Source organism: Echinops telfairi, unplaced genomic scaffold (assembly GCF_000313985.2).
Source record: "Echinops telfairi isolate 266 unplaced genomic scaffold, ASM31398v2 ScPeMD7_7407;HRSCAF=8445, whole genome shotgun sequence".
Classification (NCBI taxonomy): domain Eukaryota; kingdom Metazoa; phylum Chordata; class Mammalia; order Afrosoricida; family Tenrecidae; genus Echinops; species Echinops telfairi.
The window spans coordinates 3,371,207-3,398,864 of NW_022111307.1; the positions used below are offsets into that span (position 1 = coordinate 3,371,207).

The 27,658-nt window shown below is 43.4% G+C and overlaps 1 protein-coding gene and 1 pseudogene across 1 annotated transcript in view; one reads left to right on the plus strand and one right to left on the minus strand.

Moving 5' to 3' along the window:
- The window catches only part of LOC101647152 (lipoma-preferred partner homolog), a 625,785-nt gene that overhangs the window by 286,849 nt on the left and 311,278 nt on the right, over positions 1 to 27,658 (minus strand). Inside the window, exon 6 of the mRNA XM_045296410.1 lies at positions 6,559 to 6,684. Within this exon, the coding sequence (XP_045152345.1) occupies positions 6,559 to 6,684 (126 nt within the window). The remainder of the gene's footprint in view (positions 1 to 6,558; positions 6,685 to 27,658) is intronic.
- Positions 18,334 to 18,452, plus strand: LOC115871818 (annotated as a pseudogene).

The following is a 27,658-nucleotide window of genomic DNA, read 5'->3' on the forward strand; positions in this document are numbered from 1 at the left end:
ATACCCTTCCTTTATTGCAAGTGAATTTATCTATTCTCTAAAGCATTAACTTTCAACATTGCTAGGCTTTCTCATTCCAGCTATTAACACATCTGAATCCCAAGCCATCCCCATTATACATGCGACGGATTACTGCCACCCAGATGAAGTCCAATGCCACCTCCGCTCTGTAGCCCTCTCCAATAACTCAATAAAAAGGTATAAGGTACAATGTTAATATTCCTCTTTTTTTTTTTTTTAATAAATCTCTAGACAGCTTCAACACCTGGTAAATCACATGCTGACTTAAATTAGCACACCGCAGCCCTCGGTGTTTCTGTACTTGAATTGTTCATGCACTTGTCTTATGTAAGAGTAAGAATTTTTTCTCCAAGAAGGCATTGTTGGTACTAACTGATAGGTTCAAGGCCCAATCGACAGTAAAATCTCAATATTAATTGAATGAATAATGAATGAGTGGAAATAAGTCATACTTACCAAATAAAAAGGAATAAACCAAGAAATAGAATTAAAATGGGAAAATTGGGGAGTGGGAGAAAGAAAAATAGAAGAACATTTTAGAAAAAGCTATTTTCTAAAGCTCCAGCCTTGTACAGAGTTGTTGTAGGAGGGGAGCAGTTTAGGGGCCTCTTGCTGAGCAAAGATTCAACATACATGGTCATTTTCCCTTGAGCCATGAACCAAAAGAACCAGACAGAGTGATGCCGAGGTGGAATCGGGAAATCCCACAGCACAGGGCAGATTAATGGGAAATCACATGCCTACGGGCCACCGAATAGGACACTCAACTGGTTTTGAAATTTACTTTGGCTCAAAAGTGGAAACATCAAAGTTGGCCATTAACATACATTTTTAGGACTTTTCAAGTACCTTTTAATTACAACACAACATAGTCTGCTTCAGACATCATCTTCTCTTGGCACATAGTTTTAATATTTTAAGTGCTTGATTATTATTCTCACAGCATATAATTATGCTCACCAATAAATGCTAACACATTTAATTCAGTTCTAGCAAAGTGAAGCTAATTCAGAAGCATGAACTATACCTCCCCATCAACTCCAGCTATCCTAAATTAGAATAACTTTAAGAAGAAAATGAAGTGGGAATGGATCCCCCTTCCATTCTGGTAGGACAAGAACGCAGTGTGACGATATCCCAAGTTTCGGACTTCCTCTACTGAAGAGTTAGCATAATGAATACTTTAACCTTCTGGATGATTTTGTCATTTTATGAGAAAGCCACACACCAGGGACGCTGTTACTCCTCCGACTGACGTGATATTCTTTTGTCATTGGTCAAAATATTGAAGGAGGAGAAACAAAACACACTGGCATTGTCAGTCTCGTTCTGCCACTGAAGACCAGAATCCTAACTTCAAGGTCTAGCTGGATATACACAACGGTCGCAAGGTCTAGGACAAGACATTTATCTGCTAAGTCTTTGCTTCCGCCTCTGTAAACGAAGTGGATCATGTATATCTAAGAGGGAGTCAATAAACCAATAGGCATATACGTGAAAGTGATTCACCACTAATAACGCACTGCCCCAAGTTAAAGATTATGAGTTCATGTGAGTGAATAAAATTGCTCTCAGAAAAATGCAGCTGTTGAATAAACCCATTTAAATTCCACAGTTTATGGAAGGCATGCATAGACCCATCCTTAAAGAATGAAGTCTATATTATGCAAAACCTCACCACAGAATCTCCTCAGAACATATTAGGGTATGAGAATTGAGGAGAGGAAACGTAAGATGAAACAATAATCTTCGTTAAAAAGTGGGGTGGGGTGGGGCCGTAATTGGAGCATTTGGGCAGAGACAGCGGAGTCCAATGGCCAAGACTGTGACTTTATTCTGAATAAGCGGACATCACCTTTCCAGAGTTGATAGGTTTGCTTTATCTTCTCCAGAATGGATTTTCACTTTCCCCTTTTGGACATGTTATCAGGCGAGTCCTTTCCCTGGGAAAGGTCACCATGCTTGGTGAAGTGTTGTACACCGGTCACTATGAGTCAGAAGTGGCTCGATGGTACCTAACAACATCCACCACCACTTGGGAGACAACCTTCAACTCTCCTCCACCATTTACGGAACATCGGCCAGAATGTGGATCTAGCATTCAAACTTGTCCACAGGCTGTCGAGAGGATGTCAGCTCGTTCTTAGAGCTCACTACAGTCTCTGATGACCTCATCTTCAGTCACCCATCTGCTTACAGTTTGCTAAACACATCCTGGACCTTTCTGCCTAACGGATCCGACTGTTTTCCTTTTTGATCTCTAGCAAGACAATTCTACCCACACAAGGAACAGTCAAGAAATCAAACCGCATATGGCATTGGGCAAATCTGCTACAAAATAACCTTTCAAGTTCTGAAAAACAATGATGTCACTTTGATTATCTTTGATTATTAAGGTGTGTCTGGTCCAAGTCAAGATTCTGTGTTTTTTTTTTTTTTGTAATCAATTACCTCATATGTATGCAAACTCTGGACAATGAAAAACAAAGAAGAAAAACCATTCTAACTGTGGTCTTGGTGAGGACATATATATTTACTCCTCATGAACGGCCAGAACGATGATCAAATGAATCTTAGAAGAAATGAAGTCACCATGGTCCAACATGGTCCAACATGGTCCTTACACCATTTGAGGGGATGGTAAGACTTTGGCTCACAGACTTTGAACAAATCAACAGCAAAGACCAATTGCTAGAAAGGGCCATAGCGTTTGGTAAAGTAGGAGGAGCAAAAAGGAGGGAACCAATGGCTTGGACTGAAACCAAGACCCACGCAAATGGGCTCACACATGCCAATCATCTTGAAGATGGTTGAGAACAAGGAAACGCTTTGTTCTGTTATATACAGCAAACTACCACGCGGTGCTGCTGACTGGTGGCAACTAGCAACAATTCCAGGAGAAAATTCACATCCCCTGTACACCTTCTCAGATTCTGCCACCTCCAAAAGCTGTATCATTTTCTTCCCCTGTGATTTGGCAGTAGCTGCCACTATGGTATGAGTTTGGGAAAGATGTTCGCCCTTTGAATTCTCTATTTCTCTTCTCCTACCAATTCCCTGGATCACAGTGTTTGTTAGACACCTGGAACTCAGAACCTATTTACAGACTTGAACTCTATTTCCACTACTGGCACATCTCATAGATCCTAGAGCAAGGATAGCTAAGGAAGAGCTATGCTCTAGAAGGTGTTGTTCTGTGTCCAATCTCTTGAGAATGCTAGCACATGTGTAGAAAAAGTAATAGGAATGTCATGAAAGAGGAAAGCATCTACAGCCTCACCGGTGTGGAAATGACTGATGACAGAGAAGCAGACTGCTTTTAATTTGGGGAAGAAACCATTGTCAATATAGGAGCTGCCTCTTGAGAAATGGACAGGGACTCAGAGTGCTATATTCAATATCACTAAGTCAACCTAACATCACACAAGAATTAACGACAATAGAGCTCATCCAAGGGTTGGATCTAGAATTGTTCTGTGAACTTGGGTCTCCTAAAACAGTTCTGCCATTCACACTCTCAAGGCCCCAGAGACGCAGGAAATGACTTGCAAAGGGAGATAATAAACAAAGATGCAACAACAAAAAAGGTCAATCTCTGAAAAAAGCAAAGAAATGCAAAGGAAACCAATAACCGGGTATCATTATCACAAACCTCAGATGAGTCACCAAAGTGTGTTGACATTGAGGTAAAACTGATATAAAATGGACTTCCAAAATTTTGGGGGAAAGTTGTATAGAAATATTATGGAATTTCCCTAAACTTTTTGAATCCCCCTTGTAGAAACTGAGGGTACCAGTATAAATTATTTACAATCTTTGGAAAGAAAAGTAACAAAAATGGCTGTATTCAAAATAAAAATACTAAATAACCAAGCAATCCGTTTACTTGTTAGATATCCTGGGAAAATCGGAGGCATCAGACAAATAGATATATTCACTCACAAGTTCACTGCAGCATTATTCACAACAGCATAAAAATGGAAATAATTAAAATCCCCATCAATGAAACACTGAGCAAACAAAAGCTTCTACATGTACACAATAGAATACTATGTAATGTTACAGAATGATTAAATCTAAAAGCACTTCTCAATATGAACGAACACAGAGAACATTATGCTGAGGGAATTAGTCAGTCACAAATGAAGAGAGATTATATGCGCTCACTATTGTAAAAAGTCAAGGAAAGGGGGAGGGTGGAGTGGAGGCCCAAAGCCCAACTGTAGACAATTGGACATCTCCTTACAGAAGGTCACAAGGAAGAGACAAGTCAGTCAGGGTGCAGTATAGCACCAACAAAACATACAACTTTCCTCTAGTTTTTAATGCTTTCCCCCTACACACATACACTATCATGATCCCAAGTCTACCTTACCAATCTGGCTAGACCAGAGCAAGTAAACTGGTACAGATAAGAGCTCAAAACACAGAGAATCTTGGACAGATAACCCCTCAGGATCAATAACGAGAGTAAGTGATACCAGGAGGGTAAGGGGCAGGTGGTGGGAGAGATTGGGAACCGATCATAATGATCACCATGTAACCCCCTCCCAGGGGGATGGACAACAGAAAAGTAGGTGAAGGGAGATAGCGGTCAGCGTAAGACATGAAAAAACATACTAATTTATAAATTATCAAGGGTTCATGAGGGAGGGGGGAAATTAGGTGATAAACAAGGGCTCAAGTAGAAAGAAAATGTTTTGAAAATGACAATGGCAACATATGCACAAAGGTGCTTGACACAATGGATGGATGGATGGATTGTGATAAGAGCTTTAAGAGGCCCCAATAAAATGTTGGGAGTTTTTTTAAGTCAAGAAAATGTTTTTTCCATTTAAAGCGAACATTCTCTGATCACTACTAGAGGCTAGAAGGGAAAGAAGGATAAGCTGAGTAGAGGGTAGACATATTTCTAACTTGGCTGAGAGGAAATAATAAGAGGGAAGACAAGGGGAGCAATACGCAGAGTTAAAAGATAATGAAGGTCAATACTGTTGGATACACCACCCTGATCAAAGCTAAAGCTGCAGGCTGAACATGTGTGGGATGGGGAATATGCCCACAAATGTATATACAGGTTTGACAAAAGCTATTTGTATGAGTACCTTGCAAATGTATCCATGAATATGGTGTAACATATGGGGGCAAAGTTATGAAAACTTCTTAGACGTAACCAAACACCTTGAGAGAATTAGTCACTGGAATTGGGGATTCAGGACCATAGTTTCAGGAGATGTCAAGGTCAATTGGCATAATATAGTTACAAAATAATGTTCTATACTTCCTACTTTGATGAATAGCAACTAAAATAGTTTAGCCCATCTAAGACACACCTGTTGGTCTTTCCTTGTACAGAAGAAAGAAGAGTTTGGACAACAAAAAACCCTGAAGATGCATGGACACAAGAGATTCAACAGATTAACAGACCGAGCAAACATCAGGCTCTGAGTTGAGAAGAACTAAATGGTGCCCAACTATCACTCCCACTACTAAACCATATGCGAAAGAAATATGGATCCAAACTCAAAAGTCATATGAGACCAGGCTTACTGGTCAGATAAAGACTGGTAGAATCCCCTACACTACGGTCCTTAGAGGACTACAAAGGACTGAATTTTTAACCAAGCAATAGGCAGATCTACAAAGGGGAACAATAACACTTGTGAGGTAAGCTCACCTCAGAGGAATGAGTCATGCAAGACCAATAGGGCTGTGTGTACTCAAGGATGCCTTTCAGAAGGGTTAGGAAAGAAGGTGGAATGAAAGCAAGAAGCACAGGGTAGAAATTAGTGTGAAGATGGGGATCAAAATGAGGTGTTACAAGATACATACAATGTGTTGAATGGAAAACTGATCTACTCAATAAAACTTCACCCACTTCACAATAAAGCACTTTTTAAAATGACCAAACTCCTTAATGTAGAAATGCCAATGTGAAGGACTATCAGAGAAAGCCAAGAATTTAAAGAAAATGTATGCGAACGTGTTCCTTTTAGCGTTTGTTACAAGAGCCCATATCTGAAAACAATATCCAACATAAAGAATTTCTTGCAAAATATATAGCCTTTACCTTCACCTTATTTAACGACAGGAAATCATTACTGACAAGACGGCAATAGTATCTAGCAAGTGATCTATATGGGCAAAGGTAGAAAAAGATAAGGAAATTAAGTAAGATGTATTTTGGTAGTGTTTTCCCATTTTTAAAGAAAACACTACAGGAAAAAATTAAAAGGTTCCTGCCTGTCCCTTTACATGTGTGAATATTAATGAAATGACAACCATTGACCCAGAGAAGACAAAAAAGCATCAGGGGTAGAAAAAGAAGCATGTTGTCTCAGATGAAAATATAATGTGGTTAGAGATGTGGAAAAGGTCTCTTTCTCACCCACCCCCCATTGTAAATTACGTCGGAATTACATGTCAGCTCATTAACTTCGGATGAAAACCACTCTAGACCCCACACCCCGCTACCCAATAGTTTAGCTTTCCCCTGCTCCGTGATTTTGCAGAGAGGTGGTAATTTAAAGAACTTACCTGTGGAGGCCGAGGTTTGTACGGGGAGCTGCACTCCAGGTCAGCTAAGATACTTGTAAGGGAGTCGATCTCTGCATCCAAGCTAGAGCGCCTCTCCTCCAGGGTCTTGCCTCCAGGACTGCCCTGCTAGAAACAACATATACATTTAAAAAGGGGGCTCGTTGACCCTCGTGTGATTTCCATTTTCACAAGTTGTACTGTGAGTTTTAGCTTTCATTCAATATGGATGAGGTAGGTTGGGGTGGGATTTTCTCATGACCCGCACAGACAGCACTCATACAGCTGCAAAACACGCATTTAGATATTCTTCCAGTGACTTTGGAGGTGAAAGGAAAGTAAGGACTCCATCTCTAAATTCAAGAAACAGAGCCAAGCAGATACAAGCCTAGGGTCCTTGAATTCAAAAACCATTGCACAACATGGTAGGCCTTATCTGGAGCAGGAAAGGTGCAGGGGGAGGAGCCAGGTGGTCACGCAAGAGGAATCAGAGCTTGACAACATGAGCACGTGAGCAAGCGTGGTGACCAGTGCACACTGGACATGTGTGTACAGGGGTCACCCAGTTTTCACTCTACACCATGTCGCTTTCACAAGAGACCTACCTTAGTACCTGTTTTTGTTAATGAAAACATTCCAAAGAGGATGTGTGTGTGAGAGAGAAAGAGAGAGAGAGAGAGAGAGAGAGAGAGAAAAATTGTCATTCCATATTTGGTTTGCAGCAAATCACTACAATGGTAACATGCCTCTAAGTAGCAAAAGTAGCATCACCAAACCCCTTTCCAGGAACTGCACTAAACACATGTAATTCTACTTTTTAAAAATAAATCAATTTACTGGGGGCTTGTCCAACTCTTATCATAATTCATATATACATCCATTGTATCGAGCACATTTGTACTTTTGTTGCCATCATCATTCTCAAAATATTTTCTTTCCACTTGAGCCCTCGGTATCAGCTCCTCATTTTCCCCTCCCCCATCGCTCCCTCACGAACCCTTGACAATTTATAGATTGTTATTATTTTTTCATGTCCCACACAGACTGATGTCTCCGCTCACCCACTTTTCCATTATCCATCTCCCTGGGAGGGGTTATTTGTAGTTCAGTGTGATTGGTTACGCCTTTCTTCCCCCACCTTCCCCTTCCCCTCTTGGCATTGCCCCTCTAACTATTGGTCCTGAGGGGGTTATCTGTCCTGGGTTCCCCATGTTTCCAGCTCTTATATGTACCCCTGTACATGCTCTGGTCTAGTTGGATTTGTAAGGTAGAATTAGGATCATGGTAGTGAGGAGAAGGAAGCATTAAAGAACTAGAGGAAAGTTGTATGTTTATCAGTGCTATAATGCACCCTGACTGGTTCATCTCTTCCTTGTGACCCTTCTGTAAGGGGATGTCCAATTGTCTACAGATGGGCTTTGGGTCTCCACTCTGCACTCCCCCTCAATCACACTGACATTTTTGTTCTGGGTCTTTGATGCCTGATACCTGACCTCAATGATACCTCATAGGCTATGCATTTTATCAGTCCTGCTTTTACTATAGTTTAGTTTTATTTAAAGTTTTATGTCGTACTTAGTAGGTCAATTGGCGGGTGGGGGGTGTCTGAGAATATTCAAATGTTTTCCTCATGTACGTTAATAGAATTGCTTCTTTACTGTATGCCATTTCAGCTTTAGAAAGTTTTCACGGGATTGCTCCACTTTTAAATAGCAGGGAACCTATATGGGGTGGATGTCGGAGGTAGTTTGGAGCTGATGCACCTGGAAAATTGGACTAGAATCAGCAGACTATTCCAGGCTCTGGCCCTGGGGCTGCCAGGAGGACATGTAGCAGTGATCTCCAATGAGGAACGTGGGGGGCCTATGGCTCCTCTCATGTTATCACAGCAGGCATATGTAACTGAACCGAGAATCAATAACGGGACAGTTGATGGCTGGTACTCACCAAAGTACATTCACAAAAATGGGAGATAGACTTGGGAACAGTAAGCAAACAGTTTGCCCAGGGCTTCAGGCAAAGAGATAAAAACAAAAATAAAGCGACTTTCGGTCGGTCAGATGATCCCCTAAGGCATTAGCATTATTGTGAGTGAGATGGAAGTGTCCCTTGACACTCCATCAAGAGGCTGCCATATTTTCAGTGCCAGCAGGACTACAGTAAAGGGAAGGTACTGTAGTCTAATCAACCCGATTTCTGTGAATTTCTGTGAACACGTTCAATATCAGGACAGTGTTGGCAGGTATCTAACACTCATTCATTCACTTATTGTCATTAAGCTAATTATAACTCAGAGTGACCCTATAGGACAGAGTAAAACTGCCTCTGGGGCGGGGGTGGGGTGGGGTGGGGGGTGGGTTTCTGAGACTGTTGCTCTTTGAAGGAGTAGTTTGCTTCATCTTTCTCCCACAACCTGCTGACCTTGCAGTTAGGAGCTCAGTGCTTAACGCACGGCACCACCAGGACTCATACAAGTGTCTACAGCAGGGGTTCTCAACCTTCCCCACGCCATGACCCTTTCATACAGTGCCTCCTCTGCGGTGACCCCACAACCATAAAATGATTTTCGCTGCTACTTCATCCCTATGATTTTGCTACTGTTGTGAATTGGGCGACCGCCGTGAAAGGGTCATTCAACCCCCAAAGGTGTCGTGACCCACAGGTTGAGAACCACTGGTCTAAACACAAGGGGGGGGGGGGGGGGAGCCAGGAAACCAGACTCTCAATCAACAACAAAAGATAAGGTGCCCTGACAGAAGAAGGTTAAATCGCACAGGCCTACAAGCAAGGTTATCCTCCCAGGGCTCACGGTCTCATGCAGTGAGCAAGTGGCCTGGTAGGATCGCTATGTTGTTCTTATTGTGTCCCAGTATCTTGCTCATCATGCACCTTGAGTATGGGGAACCCGTCTCTCAATCAAAACACTCTACTGCGATGTGGAGCCCCTGCCAGCCTGCTGGGAAGGTCACCAGCATGAGGGCCTCCACAGGGAGCTGATCTCAAATTGCCAATCGTCTGCGAAGCTGTGGCCCAACCCTTTGGCTGCAAAACCAAAGCACTGTCACTTGCCCCAGTGGGCAGTTAGCCCCCTTGTTGGTGAGCTCTTTTTAAAAGGGAGTCATTTTGATTACATTTTTGCAAGCAGTTTTCTCATCGTTTTCTTGTTCGGAACATTTTTTATGACTTTTCTATCTTGTTGTTCGGTGTCATCCAGTCAGTTCCGACACACAGTAACCCCACATACAATGGTCCTGCACCATTCTCGCAATCGTTCCTGCGTTCGAGCCCATTGCTGCTCAATCCATGACCTGTCCATCTCACTCTCTACACTCTTGTTTTGTTCCTTCCCTTCTATCCACCACAGCTATTACCACATACCATTATTTCATAGGTTGATCTGCCCCTTACCTGTCTGTCTCCCTAACAAGAATGTAAGCTTCATGAGAGCAGGGCATTGCCTCGTTTCCTCTCTGCAGAATCTTCGGATTCTGGCTTAGGACCTGTCCCATCACTGGCCCATTGAATATTTTCTTAAATAAATAAATAAATGAATAATGATGGAAGACTGTGTCCCAGATGGAGGCAGTACTTTTTTCCACAGCAACATCTTTTGGATACAAACAGCTAGAGATACAGCAGGACACAGCAGCTGCTCGGTGCATGGCATAAGAAGGAGCCTCAAAGCCCCTGGCATGTATGCAAGCATGTGTATACGCAGGTGCACACGCAGCTGAAACGTCTGGATTTGCAATCTGGCCTTTATGATCAATCAGGAGACTGTCTTCAGCGTCCTTTTCACAGTCAAGGGAGGGAACAGGACAAATGACTGGTGCTCTTCCTTAGCGTCTGGATCTCAAGCTTGGCAAAACCCTCTGAGGCCAATGGTACTGTGCCCTAAGAACAGATGTTTTCAAGCCAGCGATCTCTCTATCAGAGGTAATCTCATCTTCATCCCATGGGCCAATAATAATTAGGAAAGATGGCAGCATTAGCAAAGTAAAATAAAACTCTTGCACAATTAAAATTCGCCTAGGCATGGTGGAGAGGATGCTATTGCTATGGAAATAAACCGAGAACCACTTATAGATATAAGACATGAAACTCAGGGATTTGATCTATGTATTTCCTTATGCTCATGGATATAACAAAATATGAGGAAGGACAGTCATCCTGAAATATGGTTAAATTCTTTCCTGGACCACAGTTTTCTTAACCAGAAAATGGTTAACACCACCTACCTTACCTAAGCCAAGGCATTACAAGACTCAGATATGATAATGGATGAGAAAACGCTTTGTAAACTCTAACATGCTGTAATTAAGATGATTTTCACAAATAGCATTAATTACATCAATGAGTAACTGTACATTATTATGAATAATATAGCTATTGTTAATTATTCTTATTACGTGAAGCAGCATTCATTATTTCCTTGGGGCATGAGTTAAGAGTCGGATTTCATCAGGTCTTTAACATCTGAGTGGCCTTAAAACAGCACGCACATCACCTGCCCATGCCTTAAATGACAGTAATGTCTAACCACAGAGACCCAGACATAGCTTATCTTGAGCCCCACAACGAAACAAGCAATTACAATGTGTAACCAGCCTGTGCAGGTAAGACTTCATTTTGTACATAGCCTCCTGGTTCTTGAGCCCTTTTGTATTGAGACTGCTCCCGATGTTTCAGGTTCTCGTCTTAGGTTAAGGTAACTGTACAGGTACTAGCCTAATGCAGAGGACTTTTGCATCAAGACCTTCTGCTATCCAAGTGACCCTGGAACAACAGCTTTAGTCCTGAATCTCAATCCCTTTATGGATTAGAATGGATTACGTCACATCTCAATTGTAATGTTTTCTCTCTCAGTACCTTTAGGTTCAGAGGCCATTGCGCCAATCTGAACACCTTATTCTAGAGAGGTTCCTTAAGCTACAGTCCAATAACCAGCTAACAGAATTCTGTGGATTCAACAATGTCTTTTTCTTAATTCCCTATCAATGTAGCTTTGTCTAATCATTGATGTTTACACACCTGGCAACAGACAAATCGTAATAATGATCGGCCTGGCTCTTTGCTTAATGTTTTCTAGATATCCCATGGCCCCTTATGAAGTGGCCAATTCAACAAAAAGTCTCACTCTGTTCAACTATAACTAAAGGAATGCCATTTTCTTACTCTGGGTTCAGCCCAAAAGTAAAGGTCAATATAAAGACCTGCATACATGCAATTTATTTTGGAAATCTACTCAAGGGATGGGATAGAGAGAAGCAGGGATGGATGGAATGGTGAAGGGAAGGGCCAAGAATGGTCAGCACTTGGGAGCAATCTGGGCTCCGTGCATCTGGGAGCCCTCTGAGGATTCTTCTGAAATTCAACTCAGATCTTCCCACCTCTGTGATGGAAGAGCAGTGGCTCAGGTTCTCTTAAGTCACTGGCATTTAAACTCGTCATTGTCCCCAAAACTAGAGTGGTGGCTAAGAAGGTCCAGGACAGAAAGTCTGAGAATTATATTACAGCTGAAGCAAGGAGCTACCAGGTTACGGCAGTGTCTGATGGTGGGATGCGAGCATGGGGCCTGGGATACAAGAGGGGTGTCATGCAACAAAGACAGAGGAGGCCTTTGGCCTAGGAAAACATCCTCCATAAAATCATATATTCTATGAAGTAGTTATTTTCAATCATTCAACAAATATGTAAATGATAAAACTTTACCAACCCATTGCGCTTTATTATAATTTGGAAAAAAGGCCAATTCTGATTACTACCATAAGAACAAGGGGTTCAACACTACCTCCACCACCCTTTATAAGTATAAGGGAATAAATATTAATGCTGAACCTGAGTATATAACATATGAGAGAAATAAAGGCATGCCATTTCTAAGAGTCTGACTAGATGGGTCATGTTTTAGCCTGAAATACTGGTAATCTACTAACCATTAAGGGTAGACAAAGAATACCGGCAATGAACTAAAAACAAGCTATGGAAGAACATAGGTGTATTATTTATACATTCTTTACTTTCAAGATCTTTATTAAGAAATTTAGAAAACTAAGGTACAGTTAAACAAGTACACCACCCACAGATGTACACCACCCACACAGAGATCTACCAACTGTCAACATTCTATATCTCTATACATGCTACTTGCTCTTTATCTCTATACATGCTACTTGCTGTCAACGAATCATCTGAACATTACCAAAACTTCACTTCCAAATAATCAAGCTTGTAGCTCTTAAGAGCTCCTAATTTCTTCCATTCCATTCTCTCTCTCTCTCTCTCTCTCTCTCTCTCTCTCGCTCGCTCGCTCACTCTCACTCACTCACTCACTCACGCACACAATTTAACATGGTCACAGTATCATATGCATATATGTGGGTTTCTTACAAATGGTACCAGTAATGTACCAGTTGCTGTTTCTTTTCATTCAGAATCCAATGAAAGATTACCCTTTTGGTTGAAATACCTTCTCAGTCTTCTTTAAAAGCAGAACAGGACCCTCTGTCAACTATTTTCTTGCCAGAAACAGATGTTTTCAAGAATAAAGGCAAATACTTCAAAACAAAGTTCAACAACCTTGCTTTGGCTGATGGTTGCCACTCCAGATTCGAACGGAGCTATTTACAAAGGAATATTCCATAGGTGATGGTGTGTATGTTTCCATGGCATCACGAGGGGTTGGTCTGGCTGAAGCTTGAGTGATTCCACATTTGATAAGGCAATAGCCACCAGATTTCCCAACAGTAAATGTGCCTTTATAATTAACAAATAACTGATGAGGTGAGACTTGGCTCACATCCTGCTCTTTAAAAATCTTCAGAAAAGAATCTTCCACTTAATGGCATTGGCATACATACTTGTATATGACCCTTACCTGAATTGACCATTGCCTTGCTGGCTGTCAAAATATAACCACAACTATTCCTAATGAAATGGGGCTGGGGGAAGGGGAGAGAAATCCGTTTAGCAGACAACAATGTACTGCATGAGTGTTCACTTCAGTCTGGTGGTCAGGAGTAGGTGGTCAGTCCAACTAACTGCTCTGCCTTCTGCTATGAAAACCATGGCAGGCACCTAATGACCAAACCAATGTGGTCACAAAGGAAGGCCTTGGTGAGGCTGCTGAGTAAACCAGGATCAAGGGCAACAGCCTAGTTGATCCAACCAAGAACCAGGCTCTGCCCTAGGGAAGTTATATGCTACAGTTACAGCCCATACCTAGTGTTACACTCAAAACCTACAAGGCCCCAATCTTGTCTTTCACATCCCTCAAAATCTCACCGCCAAACCATAACACTGACATGTCACACCTCACAGCATGGCCAAAACGTGCATGTGAATACTCAGTAACGTACCTGGAGAAAGGAAGCAAATCAAAGAAAAAATGCATCTCTCTTGTATGAAACATGTGCTTTTTGAATTCTTTGAGGAGCCCCAAGATATTTCTTAGAATTGAACATAGAGGGATCTAGCACTTTCTTCAAGACTGGTCTTCCTTTCCTTTCTTTGTTTCCATCTTTGGGGGTAGGGGTGGCCTTTACCCAGCAGCCCCGCATTCTCTCACAGTGAAAGTAGGAAGTGGGATAAAAGGGGTCAAGTTCTAAAGGAAGGGTTCTTTCTGTTGGCTCCTCGTTGGGAGGAAGGTCCTGGTTTCCTTTTCATTATCAGCATCTCTAGACCCAGACATTCTTGGAGATCTCCATGGCTCTTAGCATCTGGGAGGTTTGTAGTTCAGGGACCTACCCTGTTTCTCTGAAAATAAGACAGTGTCTTATATTAATTTTTGCTCCCACAGATGTGCTAGGTCTTATTTTCAGGGGATGTCTTATTTTTCCATGAAGAAGAATACGGTACACATTTATTGTTTATTGTTTCATTAAAAGAGACCTTGCACTTCCTGTCTACTCTGTCTGTGCTGTGGTCAACAGTGAGTTGCATGGCAGCGCCCACCACTACAGTTGAGTCCAGAGTTATGGTAGCTTCGGGGGGACTTATTTTTGGGGAGGTCTTATTTTCAGGGGCATGCCTTACATTTCAGCAAGAGGCAAAGCTGTAAGTAGGTCTTATTTTGGGGGGATGTCTTACTTTTGGGGAAACAGGGTAGGTCCAAAGGGCACACTCCACTCCTGGCACTTCTATCTTGCTTGTAGTCGGTCCCTGTGATGGCGACTCACTTGTTTGAGCTTCTTTTGTTTTAGAAGAGAGGGCCTCAAGATGGTATGCTGCCTCATTAACATAACTGCAACTAAACCAGGTCCCACGCACACACGAACACACACCAGAATAGAAATGCACTCTCTAGAGCAGTGGTTATCAACCGCTGGGTCGCAACCCCTTTGGGGGTCTAACAACCCTTTCACAGGGGTCGCCTAAGACCATCGGAAAACATATTTCCGATGGTCTTCGGAACCGAGACACCGCTCCTCTCTCCATTGTCAGGCGGATCCGCCCACATGCAAATATGCCCACATAGGAGTACCTGGTGTGAAGATTGCTACCCATGCTACACCATGCTTCAAGACAAAATTTCATTTATTTCTAACCAGAAATATATATTTCACAAGATAAAATTACATATTGTTTTTGTGATGAATCACTATGCTTTAATGATGTTCAATTTGTAAGAATGAAAATACATCCTGCATATCAGATATTAACATGACGATTCATAACAGGAACAAAATTATAGTTATGAAGTAGCAACAAAAATAATCTGATGGTTGGGGTCACCACAACATGAGGAACTGTATGAAATGGTTGCAGCATTCAGAAGGCTGAGAACCACTGCTCTAGAGGGTTTTCAATGGCTTATTTTTCATAAAGTCACTTTATTATGTTATAATAAAGACCTATAATAGTGAACAATTTTGTAAATCTTAGTTCATGTTGGATTTTGAGGCCTGTCTGGCACTCATTTAGTGGAAAAATGCTGACCTTTCCGAAACCCTATTTCTCTACCTCTGCACCTGTCCCCTCCTCTAGGAAGGCGTCGACTCGTCTCACGTCTGTCCCCTTGCCTCTAGTCTCCAAGGGAGCAGCACTGTTCCGAAGGTAACTTGCATTGCTGATTCCTGCGAGCAGGTCTGCTCCTACGCTGCTCTCTAACACTGCTCCTGTTAGGCACTTCCTACACGGTCTACAGGAGGCAGGACCCCATTCCAGGGCCCACAGTCGACTTGCTGAGTCTTTCCATGTTGACCTAGAAAGAGCCCACATGGTGCGGTGTCCTTTGAGAATCAACGGAAGCCATGTGGCAGAATCAGATTTTTTTAAGAAACAGGAACAAGTCCTTTTTCTGAGAAACTTCCTATAAATGGCTGACAGAAAGAAAATTCAACTTTCTAATATGCAAAACGAGGTCAATCTCTTATTATTCCTCTTTAAGAAGATTCGTCTAGCACCTAAGTCAGAAAAGCAGCCCGGGGTTGCTGTGAGTCTACGTGGATTTCTTGGCAGTAGGCGGTGGTGGAGGAGATTGAAAATGTCAAGAGCGAGCCTAAAGATGACCTGTGGTACACGCCTAGCTTTTAACGTTTACCTTTAGTATCGCTCACATGTCACCCCTTTCGACCCAAAGTTAACAGACATCTGCCAACACGTGTTTTTCAATGAAACCATCAGACCCAGCCCTTATTGGCAAAGAGCTGTGCCTTAGGTCATGTGACGGGATTTCAGGAGACTGCAGCCCGGATAATTAAGGCTGCGCACCTGACAAAAGGTCCATGAACTGGTCAGTGAGCCAATCCTATGTCCTATTCCAAAAGATAAGCTCCACCAATACAACAGCCGCCCCATCTTATAAATGTCAACTAAGAAACATGTAACGCCATTGTCATGAAGGTGAACTGTAGTCGGGATAAACCAGATAAAAAAGTATGCCTATCGTTGGACATGAAAACAAGCACAGAGCATTTTTCAAAAATCTGTTAATTCAATCTTATAAGTCTACTTATATTTAAATATCAGTTACTCAATCATCTGTTACTAAACTACATATGACCCCAACGTTCCCATTGTAGAAAGTCTGGGTTGTCCCTCTAATAGAGCTACACCCATGTCACCCCCTGTTTGCACAGATATCATCTAAAGGTTACGTGCTTCTATTTATGTCCATCTGCTTCTTAGCTTTGGGACTTAGAAAAATGTATAAGGCTTGATATCAAGCATCTTTAACTCAAGATATGCTATTCTTTCCAACCAAATAGAAACCAAAAACAAAATCATGCCTAATTTTATTTTATTTTGTTCCTATAAGTTATTTTTACAATTAAAAAACACTCACTCCCATCAATCCATTCCAGCTCAGACCACTCTCCTACAGGCCAGGAGAACTGCCCCTACCTGGTTTTTCAAACTGACTTTTCACATGGGAAGCAAACCTCGCCTCTCTCCTCTGGAGACTATCCTCTGGTGGATTCCAATGGGGGTCTGTGCTCAGCAGCCCACCATGCAGCCCCTCCGCCACCGGGGCTCCTCTTCTTTCGCTTCTCCACACACAGTAGAGTGCTGTTTCAGATGTTTACAGAATAACCGTTGAACAGAAAAAGATGTTTTGTTTCCAAGTAATGGAAACAAAAGAGCTTTCTCTCTTTACAAGAAAAGATAAAAACAAGATGATCAACAAGGGAGATAGACAAGAAGAGAGAGAAAGGGAATTAAAGAAAGAAAAAGAGAGATGGCAAGAGTTCGCTCACAGATCAACTGGAGTCTCAGGCGATGGGTATTATCTTCATTGACCCCGAAGATAAACCTTTTCATAATGAGATAATCTGAGAGACTTCGGTTCCCAGCAAGATGTACCCTTGATACCGTCAAGAAGCCCATTTTATTTTATGTATTTTTTTCCTTTCAGAAACTCACTACTCTTTACCAACATCACACGAGAAGAATGGGTCTTCAAGGTTATCTTTCATTTTGTTAAAGCTTTTGTATGAAGAGTCTATAATGTCATTCTGTAACTTGTTTGTACTTCATAACTGCCACAGATAGATCCAGACCGAGTTAGACCTGCCCCACTGTCTCTAAGCGCACTCCGTTTCAAGGGAGAGCAAGGTCATGACTAAAGGAGTCGTTTCTTGAGTACAAAAAGAAACACTTTCCTCTGCTCTACTGGGATAATCCAAACACACTTTGGAGATAGTGTGGGTTTGGTTGCAAGTTTCCGATATAGTGTGTACATGTTGGGATACTAACTGCAAGGGTGGTGGTTTGAAACCACCCGCTGCTCCTGTGGAGAAAAAGGTGGCTTTCTGCTGCCATAAAGAGTCACAGTCTCAAAACCTCACAAGGGCAGTTCAACCCTCTCCGGTAAGGTCACTATGAGTCAGCATTGATTCAATGGCAGTGAGTTTTTATTTGAATTGTGTAGTAACCGCTACAGCTCCTTATGGAATAGTGCTTACTAAGATGTGCTTGACCCAATCCATGGTATTTTCAAAAACCTCATATGCATGTGACATGGAATAAAGAAGACAAAGAAGAACTGATGCATTTGAATCATGGTGCTGGTAAAGAATATTGAAGGTACCATGGGATACCAAAGAACAAACAAATATTTCTTGGAGGAAGGAGCCAGAATCCTCCATAGAGGCAAGTATGGTGAGACGTCATCTCACGAACTTTGGCCATGTTGTCAGGAGAGTCCAATCCTTGGAGAAGGACATCAAGCTTGGTAACATAGTGGCACAGCAAAAAAGAAGACCTTTAACAAGATGGATTGACACAGTGGCTGCAACAATGGGCTCAAACCTATGAACAATGTTAAGAATGATGCAGGTCTATGGCCATAACACCCTGAACTTGCCCAATCTCATCTGATCGTGGAAGCTAAGCAGGGTGATGCTTGGTTAATGCTTGGATGGGTGACCTCCTGGGAATACTGGGTGCTGTAGGCTTTAAAAAAAATGGGGCGGGTCTGGGCAGTGTTTCTTTTGGTTGTACATAGGGTCACTACAAGTGGCAAACAATTCAATAGTACCTAACAACAGTGACAACAACATGATGTACTGGGCCATGTCTGGCACTGCTAACCATAAAGTGAGTAGTTCAAAGCCATTAGCAGTTCTGAGGGAGAAAGCTGGGGCTTTCAGCTCCCATAAAGAGTCACCATCTCAGAACCTCACAGGAGCAATTCTACTCTGTCCCATAGGACTCCTTGTGACTGTGAAACCAGAGCAATTCTACTCTGTCCCCTAGGACTCCTTGTGACTGTGAAACCAACTCGATGGCAGTGAACTTGGAGTTTTGTTTGTTTGTTTGTTTTAGACATGTATTAGAATCAAATTCTCATTTCTCTTTTGTGTTAATCCTATTCTGATATGCGAAAGAGAGAGAGGAGAGACTAACAAGAAACAATCAGAAATACCTGTTTAAAATCAAGGTCACCGACAACACTGTGTAGAGGAAGCCACGTTCAGTTATATGGTTTTGGAAGTTGGTAGCTGATGAATGGAAATGAAAAAAGATCAGGGAGGGTAATGGCATCCTAGCAAACAGACAGGAGGGGACAGGCAGATTACACATGCTGCCTTATCTCACAGGCTAAGAAGAGCCCCTGAAATAACAAGAATCACATTTTCCAAGTAGATAAGATGCCTCAGCCACCTACGAAGTGTCTTAAATCTGTTCATCATTTTCTGTTTGTCAAACTTCCTGTGTGAAGACATCTCATGAGCCAACAGGATTACCAGCCAGGTCCTCCGACCCTAACATGCACTGCACACGGTCTGAGGCACAGGGACTGCTGGGACCTGTGAGCAAAACTCACAACCCCTCTGCCCCACCATCATGAGGAGAATGCAGCTTAAGTTTAGATGACCACGTTCATATACATTATCTTATTGAAGTCTCTCAAACTGTCTAGAACAGTAGATACTATATTTCTCATTCAAAAAAAGAAGATGATGTTGGGTAGCATCCAGCCCATTCAGACATTTAGCAATTCCACATGACAAAATAGAACTGCTTAGGATTTCTAGGTTGTCATATTCCTAGTAGCACGGTGAGTTAGCCATTAGATGGCTACTGGCAAGGTTGGCAGTTCAAACCCAATGGCTTCTCCCCTGGAGAATGATGAGGCTGTTTGTGCATCAAGGTTTATAGTCTTGGAAAGGTCATAAGAGAGTGACTATGAGATAGAATCAACTGAACGACAGTGGATTGCATCTTTATGGAAGCAGACCATCGGGACTCTCTGCAGAGCCACTGGCTCAGTTTGAACCACCAACCTTTCAGTCAGCAGCACACTCCTTTCCTGTTTGCACCTCCAGGACTCCATATAAATAAGGATACCAAGATTGGAAGTAGAGACTCTTCTGAGGTCACTCAGCTAGTGAGTGGAAGAACTAGAATTAGGGGGCCAAATAGTTCCCTCTAAACCTTTGTGTTCAGAGGTTAGAAAGGTAAGTGGAGGAAAAGCTTTGCCTTTAGACTTCACACTGGAGATGATATGAGAGTATTTGAACACTAGTAATCCAGCCACACCTACAACCACAGGACAAGGCCATGCCCCAGTCCTCACCTGTGCCTTCTCGCTCCTCCATTGGTGCAGGTTTCATTCACTTTTCCCCCAAACAGTTACCTCCTATCAGGACACACTGCCATCAAGAGCAGGCATTAGGAAGGAAGCAAAGGGAACGCAGGGCTCCTCTGTCCTTGCGTTAGTCTGGGCAGACTAGGGAAACAAATTCATAGGCACTCGTGTATAAGAAAGAGTTGGGTGTACAAGAGGAATTGAACGTTGAGAAAACATCCCAGTCCAGATCAAGTCCTAAGCCCGATCGTAGCCCATATGTCCTAAACCAATCTATAAATTCCTCTTCTGACCCATGAAACACATGAATGACACCGAATGCAGGACGTTCACAGGCTAGTGGCATTGTAAGCCTCTAAGCGCTGGCAGGGCTCTCCATGTGGCTTTTCCAGCACCCAGGGCTGCATCAGGGTAGGTCCATGTGGCTTCTCCTCAGGGACATGTCACAGGGAGTCAGCCTTGTCAGTAGAGTGTCTCTCAGGGAGTAGCACAGAGAACCAGAATCTCCTGCCTCCAAGTAGGAAAAAATGGATTTCCCAGAATCCTCAGGAGAAGGCTATGCCTATACAGAGGCCTCATTGGCTATGATCCGATTGATAGACTAGACTCCACCCCTTCACTCTTAATCCTCTCAAGTCCCAAATTGACATCAGATTATGTAACTACCACGGCCCTCCAAGTGTTTCTGCTGCCATTAGACTGGTTATTTTCCATAGACAATCACTACACTATAAAGCAGAATATAAGTAGTTGAGAAAATATGTGAAAGCCATGGGGACAGAGCAAACATGAGTTTAAAAAAAAGAGGCACAGGAAAAGAGAGAGAGAAGCTAAATAGAGAAATCAGAGATGGTTAAATCAGAAAACAGTGAGGACTGAGAAGACCTCAGATGGAGAAAAATATTTAAAATATTCACCCCATGAGCAAAAAGACGTAAGAGGAGCACTACCACACGTCCCAGTAGGTGTCAACTAAGTGGTTCTTTGGGTGAGAAAAAAGGCAGATCAGCCTCAAAGAGTCAGGCATGATCAGATTTCACAGGTATGTACAGCCAAGACCTTCAAGGACCTTGGCCCTGATCCAGGGTGTGGATCGCTTAAAGAAAGACACAGCCCCCAGGCTGAAGAGAGAGTAGGCAGTGGTAACTGTGTCTTGGGACTTACAGAGGAGGGAACAAGCACAGGGCATGATTCGCATATGTTTTTGGCAGCGCACAGACAATGTACATCAACAACACTCCCAGCAAGAATCCTCTCGTTATGGGGTGGGATGCATGATAAAAGATGAACAAGTGCCAAGTCAGAAAGTTATACATCTCAGCTTAACCAGTGGGAAATAGGAATCCATAACACGACAAACGTGGCCCAAGCTCATAAACATTTCTGCCTTCAACCCATGAAATAGAAATGAACACAGTGCTATGAAAGGAGGGCCACTTTGCTAGCTGGGGGCTGAGAAAGTCTAAATGAGGCGAGGAACAAGATCTCAAGCCTCACTATCTGTATCCCAACTTCAAAGCCCTTCTCCTACTCCGCAATTCTGCTCAGGCGCCCTTTCAGGCTTGCCTGAGAGATGTTTCCTTTTCCACAAAATATTCAGAGTCAAGCAATAATCATATGTCTATCATTTGCTTAGCAACAGCTCAGTACCCAGCCTGCCACAAGACAAATCACAAAGAAATCACAATGAAACACTAAATTGGTCATTTCCGCCTCTCCTTGCTTCCCTCCGGATGCTGACAGAATGCCCCGCCCCCCCCAACCCACAAATATATCCTATTTTCCTATTTAAACCAGATCGAGAGGCTCACGCCCTGCCTTGGAGTTCAATCAATGTCTCAACACTGTCTATCTGTGCATCAAACTGGACATAAACCTGGTTCCACATACCCACTCTCTTAATGTTTTAACGCCATGTGATCCCTGGCTAATGCACCCCCTTTGTACTTTGAGGCTGTCATAAAATATGCCTGTTGTCAACTAGTCCATCCCAGCCCATGGCAAGAGGTGCGATGGATGGAGAGTCCAACAGAGGGATTTCACAGCTGGGCATCTCAGAGCCAATGGCCAGGCCTTCTTTTGGGAGGTACCTCTGAGTGAGTTCAAACTGCCAACCTTCATGTCATTAGCCCAGCGCTTCCCTACTTGTGCCACCTAGGGACTCATCTTGAGACACAGAAGGAAAGATACCAACCCAGAAAGATACAGTGAAGACGATGAGAGAAGAGGTACTGGGCAAGCAATCAAATGCAATGTATGCAGTGGGTCTTATTAACTTGCCATATATTCTGTAAATGAGAAAATTAGAAGACCAGACCAGGAAAGTTCTTGGAGCGCTTGTGAATCTATCTATCTATCTATCTATCTATCTATCTATCTATCTATCTATCTATCTATCTATCATCTATCATCTATCTATCTTCTATACACATAGGTCTCAAAGTGAGGCCAGACTATAGTGGTCAGAGAAATGTCCTATAAAGAAGGAGGTTTTGTCCTATAAAGTTTGAGGTTTTCAAGGGAAGACAAGGCTCCTCTAAGGAATGACCTGCCTCAGAAGCTGTCTCAGAAGTGCCTGTGCCATCGACTACAAAAAGGAGACCCTCCTAGGTTTGGCAAATAAAATTCTCTGGGGGCAGGGCTTAGGAATATGCATCTAACCTCCACACCCCACACTCGTCTCTCCCCAGTTCTCTGCCACACTAATTTTGAGACCTGCTGGCTTAGAATTTGGTTGCCTGGTGCTAATCCAAGTGCTAACAATAACTGGAACAATTTAATTAAAACTCCACAACTCGGAGCGCATTTAGGGATAATTCTTTACTAATGTATTCTAACCCAATTCCCGGGGACAGGGAAAATACTTTTCTCCCATTCCACAGTTCTGTGTTCTCACCCACAGTGCCAAGAAAGCAAACACAATCGACTTCACTTCTCATTTATAGAAATGGCAGCAGCATTTACCACCTCCAAAGGGTGCTGTGCGTCTCCATGTATTGGTGTTTATAAAGTCTGCTGAGTGTTCTGATAAATCAACTAGAAGATGGCATTATTCATAGCACCCTGTTGGAGCTCAATACATATTCAATTAAAAACAATGACAACAATACAGCAATACCCAAAAATTAGCATTAATTATAGCAACGCGTTATTCTCACTCTTCTGCCACAATTTCATCTAGGCAGAAATGTTTAATTCTGCAGCGTACATAGTCCCCTCTCATTAAGGAAGGACAGTCTTGGCATAGGGATACCAGCATTTCTTCTCATGAGATTCCTACCCTATATCCATGCCTCCATTCTGATTTTTCAGAGGACCTCCCTATTGGGTAATTAACAGGCCAGGAAACAATTAAGTCTCCCTTTATGAGAATCATAATCCTAGAAAGTGTTCTGGATTCCTCCGCCCCCTTTAGACCCACCATTTCCAATTGCCCTGGCATCTAGCTCACTTTCTCCATCTGCAGTGCCTACCACTGTCTTGATTCAGAGTCTGATCCATCAGCCTGGGTTCCAGCAGTTTCTTCCTGGGCTTGCCACTTCTGACCACTAAATCGCGTTATATTTGCAATAAGTCTAAGGCCAATCAGATCATTTTATGCACCTGCATACATAGCTGGGGCTGTTTTTAGGTGTCCTGGAGAGGGTTCTATCTCATAGCCACCCTATTTATAACTCAAAAAAGCATCGCCAGGTCCTGTGATGCCTTAACAATTGTTGCTATGTTTGAGCCCACTACTGCGGCCACTGTGTCAACCCAGCTCCAAGCGGGTCTTCCTCTGTTTCACTCGCCCTCTACAATGCATGATGTCCTTCTCCTTCTCCGGGGACTTCTCCATGTAGCATGGTCACAGTACATGAGACAAAGTCTCGGCACCCTCACTTCTATGGTTCTTTATTGTTCCCTAACAATGATTAATAGTTGTGTTGTCTCCGATTGGGGGTGGAGGGCAAGACATGCCACCAAAACTCCAAAAGGAGTTCATCTAATATTAGGAGGGGCTGTAGGACACTCAGGGAAGGTTCTTAACAAGAGAAGATGAGAAAGACACTCATAAAGAAGAAACACTTAAGATACAGGACTATAATTCCATGTGTCCCTCGATCTACCTAATTCAAGTAGCAGTATTCTCCAGCGGGCAACATCTGGCCAAGTAGTCCACTGACCAAGAAGGGGTGTCACCACTTGGTCCCCTTTTTCTCCATCCTGCAGGGAGCACCAGACCACATCTTGCTGACTGCAGCCTCGTGCTCTCCATGAGCCTCTGACATGCATATTTGAGGTGGAGGAATCTGTGCCTCTTAGGCTTGAGGTTTCATGAAGAGGAAAAGCAGGAACGGATGTGATTTCTCTCAGAAACTATTTTCACTACCAAAAAAGAGAAATTCCCATATTTTCTTTTTCCCCTTTTTGAAATGGCACTAAGGAAACCCATGCCAGACTACCACGAACGCGGACTGTAGTTTCCAAACAAGGGCTAAAAAAAGAAAAACTTGATTTGCTCAAGATGCATAGAACTTCCTCTCCCCTTTGCTTCCCCCACCACACTGAGTCACTGCAGAGAAGTGGGGCATGCTCACAACACGAAGGACACCACGAGAAAGCAGGTGCTCAACCCACACCTCAGGGACACTTCCCAGGAAGTTCCTACTGTCAAATCTCTGAATGGACAAATCAATCAAAGCACTAATTGTCAGCCGAGAAGCCACCTCAGGTCCCCTCAGAGGGCTAAGGACTATGCAGCCATGTGAAATGTGACCCAGTCCTCAGGAACCTTCTAAAGAGGGGACAAACGGCAGGGCAATGGAGAGAGTCCAGCCAGCGACCTGCGACTGGAGGTGGGGACAGCTCTACTGCTCACACTGCCACGCTGGGCAACTCACCTCAGAAGTCCACGTGTCCATTTCCTCTCCAGGAGGGCAGATGGGCTAGATCAGGACCCTTTCCAAACCTGAGGCGCTAGGATTTGAGATTTTAAACCATCTCTACATCTTACATTTTGAAAGATAATCTGAGGCCAGATTCCAATTTCATGACACGAATACTCTATCTCTTAAAATTAATATTCTATTTATCCCCCATTATAATATTTTGAAACATAATATGGGGCACGATGTGCAAATGTGCAATAATCCCATCAGCCCCTAAAAGAGGGTTACATGGCGGCACACGGTGCCCGACACATGGCACCATAGACCAATGCCTGCCAGACACACAGCACCGCAGAGAGAACTTTCTAAAATTACATGAACTAAGAGAGTCTGCAAGGAAAGTTGGGTGGGTAGAGGCTCCTGGGTCAGCGCGGAAACCCCTGATGGAGGAGGGCTTCTGGTACTGGGACCTGGGCTTCCAACACCAGTCAAGAAAGACAGGGTGCAGAGAAGAGAGAGGTGGGACAAGCTGGCCCTGGTGGCCCATGAGGCCCATGAGGGCTGAGAATAGGTCCCGAAAAGGAGGAAGACTTCTGAACCATCGAGAGAGAAGAGGCATATGCAGCTAACCAGGAGCCCGTGGCTTCCCAGGCACAATGAGTCTAAGGAGTATGGTGGGAAATAAGGTGTGCGCACTCTCAGGGTGCAGTCAAGGAAATAAAGTAGCAGGCTTTGATGACTCTCTGGATCAGGGTGGTTTGAGTCAGCTGCTCTGTGGGAGAAAGCGGTGGCAGTCTACTTCCAGAAAGATGATAGCCTTAGAAACGCCCTGGGGCAGTTCCCCTCTGACCAACAGAACAATTGATCAGGGTCCTGCAGCTGGAAGGCATCCTGGGCAGTGTGACCTGGTGGCGCAGGGCAAGCCTTGGGCTGCTGGGTTCACACCCACCAACGACCTCGGGGGAGAAAGATGAGGAAGCTGGATCCCATAAAGATTGGAGACCCCATACAGGACTGCTACAAGATGGAATTGACCCTATGCAGGTGAGTGTTTTGTTTTTGTTTTAAACTAATCTAAACGGTTTGGGTTTGAACCCTCCCAGTGATGCACATAACAAAGGCCTGGCAATGTGCTTCCATAAAGATTGCAAGCAAAGAGCCACAAGATAAGCAGTTCTACTCTGTAATCCAGGGGCTAGCAGGAGTCAGAATGGATTTGATGGCCATGAGTTTTGTTTGGTGTGTGTGTGTGTGTGTGTGTGTGTTAGAATGGAAAAAAAAGTTCCAGGGAATCCCATGATGGTGGGGAAGGAATTAGTTACATTGACAGGCAGGAAAATGAAGAGGCTCAAGAGTCATTCCAAGTCAGTAAATAAGAGCCAGCAGTGACCACTGCGCTAAAGAACAGAACAGGCCATCTCCCAAGTGCAGCGTTGGAGAGATCACCGAGATGGTGCTATCTCCGGAGAAACGCAAGCCTGGGGAGTGGGCAGGAGCAGAATTGTGACAGAGTGGATGTGAAGAGACAGGTTTCCCCTGGGGAAAGATCATTTGGATAAATGGCACCGTAATAGTAAAAGACAAGAGTGCCAAATCAGAACCAGCACACCTCACTACAGATACACAGAGATGGAAGTGGGCTCCAGGAGACTCATGCCTTCTACTGGGAGATGCCAGGGTGCCAAAGGGAATTCACCCAGAGGGAACAGAAAATCCATGTAAGACATAAAGAAGGGGTGCCTGGTAAAGGAGAGAAAAGAGATAGCAGCCAGATAGCACCCACTGAAGAACCAGAGAAGCTCACTTAAATCGGAGTCAAAGGAGACAGCAACGTGTTTCAAATCAAGAGCTTACCTGCCTGAGCGAGGCCCAAGAAGATGTCCCCAAAAGGAAGATGGGAAACCCAGATGGAGCCATGCCAGTGGAGCGAGACCCTGCCTTCCTGCAATCCAGCTGTAACTTGGAAAAACACTTCTCTGGGCTTGCCCAGTCCCAGTACAGACTTCTAACCCCAGGGGGTCAAAAGAAAAGGACTGAAGTGTCCCTGCAGGACTTCCAATGAGCTGAAAGGAAATGAAACAATCCTCTGGGCACTGCACTGCTTACAAAATGGCTCGATGTAAAGTGATCATAAAAATGATGGAGTCCTGTGTATGCACACTGTGAAATATGTCAATTGCATGGGCTCTCTGAGTCAGGTGCTCGCACACAGATATGCAGAAGGCTCTCAAACTGAACCTCATCGTACAGCAAGCCATGGTGGGAATCTGTGCATCTCTAACTGGGGGGACAACTTCTCCTTCTCTTTTCAACATCTACTTCATTCTCAGATACACCCTTCAAAGGCCAGGCAATAAGTCACTGCTCTTAGAAGGGGGCATGGGGGGAGGTGAAAGAATTCCAAACAGAATTAAAATTCAAAAACATGGAGGTAATAGAACAACATTCTACTTTTAAAGATAAAGGCCTCATTTCCTGATTTGCAAAGTGCTGTCCATTGAGTTATTTTCATCTGATGCAAGGAAGGAAGGAAGGAAGGAAGGAAGGAAGGAAGGAAGGAAGGAAGGAAGGAAGGAAAGAAGGAAGGAAGGAAGGAAGGGGGGGGGAGGGAAGTAGGTCCTAAAGTTAGGAGGGGAAGGATTGGTCAAATAGTTTCAGGGCTGAAGAAACTGAGACTTCTCCTTCAGTGATAAACTAT